We start from the raw sequence: 11,771 nt of genomic DNA on the forward strand, positions 1-11,771 counted from the left end.
TCAATTCATGTGTGTGTGTACGTCTGACATGGCCTGCTATGCTCTGCACTGGTAAACACAACACTGATATACTGGTGTACTGGTAAGTGCACTTACTGATGCGCATAAATGCACTCCTTTCATGCGTTCACCTGTAGATGCATGCTCTCATCATACACACTCATTCTTATGTGTGTTCAGACGTGAACTCCGAACTTCACTCACACGCACCACTTGGCTTGTGCAGCAGCCGCCTGCTGTTTAATATTCATTCATAGACGCCTGACTTCTAGGAGATGTCTGTTTTATTGAATAGTGGACAATGGAAGGAGACAATAATAGCAAGGAGTGAAACCTAGCGTGATTACAGTAAGTGTCCAGCACTTCACTCAGGCTACCCGCCTTACTCACATCATGCATTCTTAACTAACCTGCGTGTTTCACATACACTCCCCGTGTCAAAACACACTGACCTGTCCTAAGGTGCACTCCATGGCTCCCAGGAAGTCAGCGTCACGGAGACCATTGTTGCCAGAGCTGATGTCATGCAGTTCAAAGCGAAGCCTCTGGACCTCCTCGAAGTAGTAATCCACCAGGAAGATCTTGGAGAAGACGGGGCCGCTACTGCTGCGAATCACCTCTGTACGGTCCACCTGCACAGAGGCAGGGGTGCGTGGACACACACACACACACAACTCCAGGTTAACCATAGTATGTCCAACACATTTTTTGGAATCTGAAAGAACATAACTACTATTACTGTGGGTTTCAATTTTCTCAAAGATCCCAGAGGGCTGTAAATCATCTAACAGTTGGTAAATTGAAAAGCATTTGATAGGTGGAAATGCTATAACAAATGATACCATTATAAAACTAAACTGTCAAATTGATTTCAATTATTCACTTCTGTATTAATCAGTCTGTTTGTTTTATCACTTTGTCATTTCCAATTAAACATAAATTAATAGTTTCAGAATGTAATTTATTTGTTGACATATTAATTTATAATCTGTAAACTCTCTTTTGTAATCATTGTTTTTATTGCCTAATAAATATAAATTAATTAACTCCTGTATAATGATTTGTAAAACCACTAATGTCTTTCCTACACATTGGTCAAAACATCTAATAACTAACAACTAATGGTGATGGGTGAAAACAAACGAACAAATCTTTTTGAACGACTATTTTCAGTGTCCGGTATGTACGTAGTCAGCTTGTCCAACACCTAGGTGCTCATGAATCTCCAACCTTCCCATTTGCCCTCCTGCTGTTACTATAGGATACTGACTATACAGGATAATGCTCCTCAGATGGTCGTTCTTTTGATTTCGGTGCGTTCATGACCTTTTTTTGTAATGTGGAAACAACATGGATGCTACAGAGAAGATGCATTTTAATGCTTGTGTTTAAACAAAAAAACGGATCAAGTGAGCCATGAAATATGATCAGAAACTCACTTTTCAGATTAATCCAACACCACATGAATACAGCACAAAGCTGGGGAAGTAAATGGGACATCAGTGACATTTCTGTAATATTGTATTGATCTTATATATCCTTCCTACATACAAGTGGGATAATAAATCAGTCTTTATTGATGTAAACGTCAGCATGATGGCTGGTAATACATTGAAGAGAAGTTTTATGGGTCGGGCAGCACTGGCTGTCAGAGAAACTATCGAAAGTATAAAAATTTTGAAGGTTGGATACATTCCCAGAGAGTCCAAGTCATTGTTTTTCAAGTCACAAGTAAGTCTCAAGTCTTCGCACTTAAGTTCCAATTTGAGTCCCAAGTCAAGACAGGCAAGTCGTGAGTCAAATCCCGATTCAAGATTGAGAAGTCCCAATTCCTAAACTTTGATTTTCAAGTCCTAAACAAGTCACAATGGGCTCTACTCCAAATGTAATGCAATTTTAACAACATCCATCCATCTTCATCTGCTTATCCGGGGCCAGGTCGAGGGGCAGCAGGCTGAGCAAAGCACCCCAGATGTCCCTCTCTCCAGCAAGACTTTCCAGCTCCTGCGGGACCCCAAGGTGTTCCCAGGCCAGATGAAATATGTAATCCCTCAGGCGTGTTCTGGGTCTGCCCCAGGGCCTCCTACCAGTGGGACGTGCCTAAAACACCTCCAGCGGGAGGCACTCAGGAGGCATCCTGATCAGATGCCCGAAACCACCTCAACTGACCCCTTTAGACATGAAGAAGCAGCGGCTCTACTCCAAGCTCCCTCCGGATGTCTGAGCTCCTCACCCTATCTCTAAGGCTGAGCCCAGCCACCCCACGGAGGAAACTAATTTTGGCCTTTTGTATCCACAATCTCATTCTTTCGGTCACTACCCAGAGCTCATGAACATAGGTGAGGGTTGGGACGTAGATGGACCAGTAAATCGAAAGCTTCGCTTACCGGCTCAGCTCCCTCTTCACCATGACGGATCGGTGCAGCGCTCGCATCATTGCAGACGCCGCACCAAACCGCCGATACATCTCACGCTCCATTCTACCCTCACTCGTGAAAAAGACCCTGAGATACTTGAACTCCCTCGCTTCAGGCAGTAACCGGGTTTTAACAACAGAGAAGGCCTAATAACAATTTAGAGTTTGTATTAATTTGTTTAAACACATTTTCCTTTTTAATTACTTTGCTGTTAGCATTAGCTTGCTAACTATGTTAATATTAGCCTTACTATTCTTTGTGCAGCTTCAAACATCAAAGTCCAAAGTTGTTGCGTGTCTGAGTATAATATTTGACCCACAATTTTTGCAAAGTGCAAATCATTTTTTCGTTGACCACCATATAGTTTTTGTGCGTGAACAAAATGATCTTTGATACAATTCTAGCTGGTACTCTGTAACGTAACATTAGTTCTTCATGGTTCTCTCCTACATCTTGATTGGATGCTGTCCGATTGGTTCGAAGTGCACTAAAGGGAATATCACGTTTGTTCATGCAGGACTAGGGAATCATACATCTCAGCTGTAATCAGCTGACAGCCCACTGATTGAATCTTCTTTTCTAATCAGTCACACACTCATCACAGCCCATTCTCACAACAGTCCATTTAAATATAGCTTTCCACTTACTGATCCCTGCTACACCACTGCTGCTGGCAAAGCTTTGTCTCCACCTTTCTAATTCAGAGTCCTAACGTGGGATTTAATGTCTTGCTTTGGGCCTACTCCTGTATACCAGGGGGAAGGTGTTTCTGTATTGTGCTCTCTGTTTGGGCTTAGCATGCTGCTTGTCAAATCCAGGGAGCAACTTCTAAGCAGAGCCGTCAGCACCAAGTATTACTGTGTTTTCTGTTGATGCAATAAATGGTTAAATCTATGAGGACAGTGTTCCTGGCTGAAATTAAATGACTTGTTGACATGCTGTGAAAGAATATCCCCGATGCTGGTTGATGCAAGAAATGAAGGGAAATAAACCTTAATCTTTGGGAAGGTATCAAGTATTTTCAAGTCAACAGGCTCAAGTCCAAGTGAAGTCACTAGTCACTGGTGTTAAAATCCAAGTTGAGTTGCAAGTGTTTTATAATTTGGTCAAGTCTAAAGTCATCAAATTTGTGACTTGAGTCCAACTGGAGTCCAAGTCTTGTGGCTCAAGTCCACACCTCCACCGAATTCAATGTTTTTACATAGTTGTGTATATTTATTTTATTGTAAAGTCTGGCTGTGTGAAAGTAGTGTTTCATAAAACTGCCTCTTCACTGTTGGCAGTTTCACTTTAAATTGAGTTTTGTTTGTGGTCTTCCAAAGTGGACTGAAGTATGAAGATTTCATTCAACATCCAACACGCTGCCAATGTGCATCGATTGTGAACCTCAGCAGACTTTTCAGCACTGCAGCAATTACCACAAATATCCATTACCAAATTGTTTACACTTATCAACTTGAGGACTGCAACTATGGATTTTGTTTTTGATGGCTAAAATCGAGCAAGCTGTTTGACGACACAAAGAAGCGACGATGGTAATATTGATCTCGCATTTTCTTCTCTCTAACTGCCTGATGTGGAGAGGAATAGAAGCCCAAACAAAAGTCTGGCTCCGTGCTGCCAACAAAACCTATCCAACACTAGCAGCGACGACTGGGTCCCTTTTATTGTTGATAACCCTTTGACACACACACACACACACACACACACACACACACAAACAAACACATTTACGACCAATGGCTTGAACACACTCTCAGCAATTATCCAATTAAGAGACTCTGAATCTGATGGGCAGTGATAACATTTGTCCATTCCCTCACTCTCACGAAGGGGCTTATTGTAACACATACATACAAATTCACACACACATCCCACAGGCACACACACACACACACACACACACATCAGTATGCTGTACAAAGTAGCTTTTTGTGGAGTCTCCAAAGACAGAATAATGCTGCACTACTTTCTGAGCACTTGATCTTGAGCCCCTGTGGAAATCTATGTGTGTGTGTGTGTGTGTGTGTGGGTTTGTGTGGGTGGGTGTGTGTGTGTGTGTGAGTGGGTTTGTGTGAGTGGGTTTGTGTGTGTGCAGTGCAGTGCTGTGTAGAGCTGCTTCCTGTGACAGTTTGCGTTAGTGACTGATGTGTGTGTGAATCCATGTACGTCTGTTGGAGTGGCTCACTGTAGCACTGTATGTGTGAGGATGTGCGTGTATGTGTGGGTGTGTTGGTATCTACATATTTAAAAGGAAGACAGTTCACTCAGCATATGACTGTCTCTCCCAGAAATACAGGAGAGAGATAAAGAAAAAGATCCACTTTTGTCCTGAAATTCTCTCAGATTTATCTTTAACCTCGTGCTGTGTTCTTACAAAGTTCAGCTAATACATGTGCTGCTGCCACCGGTGAGACTTCAGTGGGAATAAGATGTTCCCTTAAAGAAGGAGATTCCATCTGAAGTACCAGAAGGAGCAGGTTGTGAGTTTTAGAGATAAAAGGAGAGGAAGTGGAACACTTACTAGCAGAAAGCACCATCACTTCTCCCTTTCTTTTCCAATTTCAAGTGCTAAACAATCTATTCGAGAAAGATGTTGTCTCCATCTATTTGAGACCTTTTTATTGTGTACATTTAGCCCGATAAAATTGTTCATGACTCCAGAAAGAAGTAGTTCAGTGCTCACATTATTTTCAATATCAAATCTATTGGGGCAGACAGCGTATTTTGGAGAGCTGAGATGAGCAGAGAAACAAAACTAGCACACTTTCCATTTCAAGGTGACAAAAGCATTTGAATAGCTAAACGCAATCTGTGCACCAACTCACAAAAGTTGCGATTTCTGTTGCCTTCTGTGACAATGATCATCCATAATTTATTAAAACCAAACATAACTTGCAATTTAGTGCGAGAAGGTTTCGCGGCACAATCACAGCTCTGCTTGACAGCGTAGGTCCTTGATTACACAAAATCAATTAGTCAAACATGAATTCTCTGATATGATTGAATCAATTCAAATACGGAGAAATCCTTAAGGAACTAGGAATGTGCAGACCTCTGCACATCCCAGAAGCTAATAAATATAAACATTCTCATCTATTTCTGATGGAGCCACAGGTCATTGCAAAGAGCAGACCTGCTGACAGGCACTCTATGTGAAATATATGTACAACATATGTATGAGGATGACTCTTTGACCCATGTTGTTCATGACTGGACTTTGAAGGGTGTTATTTTTGATTGTAGGCTACGGCACAACAAACTAGGACATAACTACACAATTAAAACAGACAAAAAACATTTAACTACATAGCCTGCTTACTAAGTTATGGTACAAGTACAAGGAAAAATGTCCCAATCAACAAAATCTGCGAGTCTACAAAATCTAGAAAGCAAATTCTCCGCTTCTGAAACATTCCTGCCGTGGTATGACGCCCTGCAGAGGATGGAATAAAACCTTGTTGCGGCTGCGTTTGGTGGAATTGTCCCTTCCAGCTCCCTTACAGGCAATATGGCAGTGGAGATAACAACAACAGGGACTAATTCATGCCTAACTTTGGTGAATCACGACATATCAGGTATGGATTCAATCTGCAGACGCTCCGGTTCAAAACGAGACCAAACTTTTCTACGAATGTCAGTCGTTGTGCCTCAACGTGGGCCAAAATGTGGCCTGCAACAAACAGTAAGGCTTGTTGTTTTTAGCTGAGCTGATTTCTGGAAAACTTGCAGCCCCTATCGGCCGGTTAAGGAGCGTGAGTGGACAGCAGTCGATGACGGAATAAAACAGTCAAAGAAAAAGGTTTTTCAAAAATTATGAATCACCGCAACCACAAATTGGCCTTTGAGCATACAGTCATAAACATGCACACAAAATATTAGGCTGATTGGTCTGGTAGTTTGCGGGTTTAGCTGCCACCAGACAGAGGAACATACTCATACATGCACACATGTACATGTTCCCCTCCAGTGTTACGCCTGCGTGACATAGGTTTTTGCAACAGAATGTGTAGAGTGGATGAATACACTTACAGTCTGTGTGGTACATCAGGTCATGGACGTATGGTGTAGATTATTTAAATATTGTTGAATAGGCACAGTAAAGTCCTTTGAAAACACTTCTTTTCACTGACTCTGATTCTGAAGGTTGGATCAACTTTGTAGTAGAAGCACAAAACCTTACATAACTCAAAGGTAAATTGTTAGTGGAAAGATTTATAGGCCATAATGTTTTATCTCTATTGTTAGAAATCTCATGTCAATGGCAATCAGTGCTACGGGCTGTTCTATAGGTTCTATGGACTCGCACAATATACATCATGGTCAGATGTCAGGCTCCTCACACATGCATTTCAGCTCCTCTTAAGAGTGTCTCTCATTTTCTGTTTAGAAACAGTCTTCCTGAACTGGAGGCACGCTTCAGTTCAACACTTCATCCCACCCCATTACTGTACCTCAAACCACTGCCCGTGCGACTGCATCTTCAGCACCACGCAAGGGTCGGGTTTGGAAAGAGCGTCGCGGTCTGAGATCCCCCGGCAGGCCACTCTCAGCTCCACTTTGGTCAGGCATGGGGAGCTGATGAAGCCCAGCGTGGCCTCTGCAGACTCATAGATGTTACTCATGCTGAACACACAATCACACACTGTAAAGAGAGGGAAGAGGATACAAAAAAAAAACAGGGTTATTATCTAGATAGATAGATCATAAAAAAATCCCATGCACTGCAGTACACTGGAACTGTTGTTTGCTTTGACAGGAGCAGATGCAGTGGCCCTGACTAAGCAGACAGCACTCAAACTGTTCAAGGTCAGGACTTTGAAGCTACTGAATATCAGACAAGGTCCCCACATACACACAAATGCACACATACCGTACAGCATGAATGCAAACACACACAATTATGCATGTACATGTTAATTCAAACACACATTTGGATGTCTGCACTAGTTCTGTATACAGATGCATACGTGCATGTACACACACACATACATACACATATACAGGGAGCTCTGCTGAGTAACCAGAACAAATCGGCGGGGTTTCTCCTCAGGTTTCCACAGAGGGTATAATGTTCACAGTCCTCAAATAGAATACTGTCGAGCATCTAATCGCTGCAACACAGACTTTTTTCCCCATGATGTGTAATGAATCGTTAATTATGAAATGAGTTAAATAACATTTTACAGCAAAAGCTGCAAAGAAAATGACCCATCATCACAATGAGGGCTGAAAATATCTGCTGCTCTTCATTTGTTCAAGGTGAGAGCTCTTGAATTCTGACACAAAGTCCAGCTATTTCTTTCAAGAAGTAAACTACATAACACATCTCACAAGAGCTTTTGCACACAGCAATTATGGTCAATATGGCACTTTCATAACAATAATGTTTAAAGCATTGAGGGCTAACTCTCTTGATCTTAAAGGCCCTGCACATCCATCAAACACCCACACAGGTGTTTTTAATTATTCTACTTAATTGGATCTGCGTGGCCGTGTGCAGACATCTTCATCGCTCTCCTTTTAGTTTTGCTGCCCCTGTTTGAGTGTAAAAATCTACACTTTTATAGTTCTTAATCATACATGGACTCTTGTGACTTAATGTAATTCCCAGTATAACTCCGCCCACCTCCAACTTGACAAGAGATGTAATTAAGTAAGTATTAAAACACGTGTGGGTGTGCAGAACCTTCAGAGGAACGGTTAAACATTTTGGAAAATGTGCTTATTTGCCTTCTTGCTGGGAGTAACATGAGAAGATCGATACCTCTGTCATGTCTGTCTGTGACATGACATATGACATGACATATGACATGTGAGCCAGGAGGCGATTAGCTAAGCTTAGCATAGCATAAGAGTAGAAACAGCTAGCTTGGCTCTATCGGCTCTTTAGCCCCTCTCCGCTGTGGCTTTAACAAAAATTATATATATTAATGAATAGTGATCTCTTTTTTTTTACATTTTCATGTTCATTTTTCACTGTTACATGCCTAAAGCGATTTTTACATTCTCCAATCATAAGAATTCTCTAAATTTAGCCCAAGCTCAATGGCGGCGGCTAGTCTTTAATACCCCTCGCTAGGCTAGCTATGGATTTCGAGTAAAAAATAAAATAAAATCTCAGATAAAAATAGAGAATTTAATAGTGCATGGACAGATTTGTTTGTTTCTTCACAAATGCTGCAAAATTAATTTACCAAATAATCATAAATAGCCCGTTACAGAGAAGCTATCTTGTGGTAAATCTTAAATCTTTAATAAATGCTCATTTAGACCCATTAGTGAAGCTGATATGCTAATTTAGACTTAATAGTCTGTGTTGCCTTCAATATAAGGCTCAAATATGGTTTGCAGCTCCAGACTGATTGTGGGGGGGGTTTTTGGGCCAAAAATGGCTGTTTCGATAGTAGGCTAAAGGTTGCCATCCCCTGGTCTAAAGGTGAAATACAAAGGCTCATTAATTTATAAATCTTGTTCATCTATTTGTACAAAAAACTATGAGTGAGCTTTAATTAGATTTTGTTGCTTTTATACAACACCATGCTCTGTTCTCCTGCTTCCAGTCTTCGTGCTAAGCTAAGCTAACCATCTCCTGACTGCAGCTTCATATATAATGGAAACATGACACTGGTATCGATCTTCTCATTGAAAATTAACAGTACACTTTGTACTGTTCATAGCTAGAAGACTTCAAAACACATTATAGCATCATCGATGATACTGTAATAACCTCCCAGCATGTGCACTTTACTCATAGCCAGTGTCTAAAGCAGGATCCAGTTGACACTAGCTATAAATCTATTAGTATAACATTGGAAACACTGCATTGTATGTATAATTAATCTCAAAATGCACAGATTCATTCCCCCAGCCTATACTGCACATGAAGAATTGGGCTTAAACCTCGGGTAGCGTCACGTCCAGTTAGTCTGAGCTAAAGGATAACTGCAGGTCTAATGTGCTAGATAGTACAAACTGCATATTAATCCAGCGGTATAGTAGAATCATCCTTAGGGAGCAAAGCTCTTGGAACTGGGTCTGACTCTGACCTGAATGTCTCTCTCTCTCCCTCTGTCTTCCATAATTCATGTTCCATGTGTGTCTTGGCTGGTGGTGATTATTTTTAGCTAAGCTCACTTAACTGGCTGTATAGCTACAGACAAACGGGCGTGGACAGAGCCACAGGGCAGGTGTGTGACATATAGCAGACCTGTGTGTAGGTGGCGTGTAGTTAGTTGTGTTTCCGTATGTGTGCACGGTGGTGACATGTCTGCATGTGTGTGTGCGGGAAGCAGCAGATGCCTGTCTGTTCCGGGTGACAGCAGATGACACTGATAAGTGACGGAGGATGTGGCAGATTTCTACAGCTACTGTGGAGGAGCTGTGTGCGGGCTCTGCCTTTACAGTACAGCAAAGCATCAGCTGTCACATGTGTTGCACATTGCCAGAGGTGACAATGAATTTTCATATCACACTTTGTCATAGCATTTTGCAATAGCTTCTTGGGGGGTACAAAAAGTCTCAAAAGTGGTTTTGTCAAGGCTGGAAACTGGTTTATTTTGATAAATGGAATTCCAATCAAATGCATTGGTGAGGGGGTTTAAGTAGGAGATATTTTCTGACTCAATTTTGGTAGTTTTCCCCTCATCTGAACAAGTACATAAACTTAAGGAGCCAAAGGGCTTGTTTCAAACATTTGACAAGGAATGTAACTGCAGAAAATGCAATGTTTCACTGACAGAAGCCACCAGCACAAACAAAGATGGGCAGATTGCAGAAGGAGAGGCTGAACGCTTTGTGACAAATGAGTTTGAGTGCTCCAAATCCTGTGTGCAAATCAAATATAGTACCCAAACACAAACCAGAATGGCAATGATTGATTGCCGGGCGGTGTAAGATGTCTAATAATCATTCCAAGGCTCCTTACTGTCAGCTCGTATTCTCCACACTGTAACAATCAACCACGGCTCAGAGCTCGATTGCCATGACCCTTGACTGTGTGTGCATGTGTGCAAACATTTACATGTGTGCGTGACCATTCACCTTCACATGTGCAGGTGTGGAGAGTGACATTAATGATTCACCCACAGGAGGATCCATAACATAACTGCTCGGTCACATATTGATCACCACACAAAGAGAAGTAACATCGGCACCAGGACACAGTGCAGGCGGCAGGAAGCTAAGGAACTGTGTGGCATGTTATGCATCCCCCTGCGTGGAATATTAACCATGACAGGTGACAGCAACATGCTCAGCTGAAAGAGTGGACACAGGAAAAGGCGGCTGTGTGCAAGGAAAGACAAGAGAGGAGTATGAGAAGTGAGGCGGTCTGGTGTTGCGAACTCACAGTGTCATTAGAGCTGACAGAGAGAGAAGCAGTGAGAGTGAGGGAGACAGAGGTTGTGAGAGGGGGGATTAGAGGGATGGAGTGAGAGAAAAGACTGGAGAAAGGCAGGCAAGTGAGAGTGAATGGAGCAGAGGGGAGAGAGGAGAAGAGAGGCGGACAGAGAATGAAGCAGATCTTCCCCTCCCATAGGGCTTATCTTGTCTTATAACACTCCAGTCGAAATAAATTAAAGCAGAGGCTTTCTAAGAGTAGCCTACAAAGGTATTTTCTCAAAGACAGAATTCCTCAAGTCACTGTGCATTTCTTTACAATATGTTGCCTGATAGTCAAAATATAGTTTAATGATGCGTTTAATTCTACATAAATTAACAAATACACAAAGTCACACAAGCTGTTAAAGAATACATATGATAGATCAGACTATAACTGATGTCATTATAAATGTCTTCCACTTATGAGACGATAGAGGAAAAATATGTCCAGGGCAAATGTTTGGACTCTACACCTCTCATGCAGCGGGTAAGACATGCACCATCCGGGCTGCTCCTTTCTCCTGCAGAGAGAAAACTCACCTCAACGACCTGGGGAAAAGATCCGAGCGGAGCCGAACAACTTCACCGCCGTTTACTTGACAATCACGGATGCCTCGCCTCCTCCGGACCCATCTCTCTCTCTCCTCACTCTTTTGTCTATATGTTCTCCTCAGTCCCCCTACACTGCAGAGCTCGGCCGGTTTGGCGCTGACAGCCGAGCAGAGCTGCTTTCCAGTTCCCTCAGGGCGAGCACGGTGAGGATGCGCTCCGTGCGCCTGGGTTTACTCTGGGTGAGAGATGGGGAGGAGGAGGAGGACGGTGCGCCACTTAACTAGAGTTTGTAATCCGCTTGCTCCATCGGGGGCCGCAGAGAGCGCACAGTTTCCAGGGACCAGCGGGCCTCCGAGCGCGGTGCGTCAGCGCCATCTCGTGGCTGTGATCGCGCACTGACACGTAGCGCAAAGCTGATTT

General features: G+C 42.6%; 1 protein-coding gene across 1 annotated transcript in view; it reads right to left on the bottom strand.

The window, feature by feature from the left end:
- cpne4b (copine IVb) overlaps positions 1–11,593 on the bottom strand; it is a 29,164-nt gene extending 17,571 nt beyond the window's left edge. Inside the window, exons 1-3 of the mRNA XM_050034346.1 lie at positions 11,340–11,593; positions 6,872–7,062; positions 453–632 (exon numbers count right to left, since the gene is read on the bottom strand). Coding sequence (XP_049890303.1) covers positions 453–632; positions 6,872–7,042 — 351 coding nt within the window. The 5' untranslated portion in view covers positions 7,043–7,062; positions 11,340–11,593. The remainder of the gene's footprint in view (positions 1–452; positions 633–6,871; positions 7,063–11,339) is intronic.
- Between the last annotated feature and the right edge of the window lie 178 nt (positions 11,594–11,771).

This window comes from Epinephelus moara, chromosome 22, assembly GCF_006386435.1.
Source record: "Epinephelus moara isolate mb chromosome 22, YSFRI_EMoa_1.0, whole genome shotgun sequence".
Taxonomy (NCBI): Eukaryota; Metazoa; Chordata; class Actinopteri; order Perciformes; family Serranidae; genus Epinephelus; species Epinephelus moara.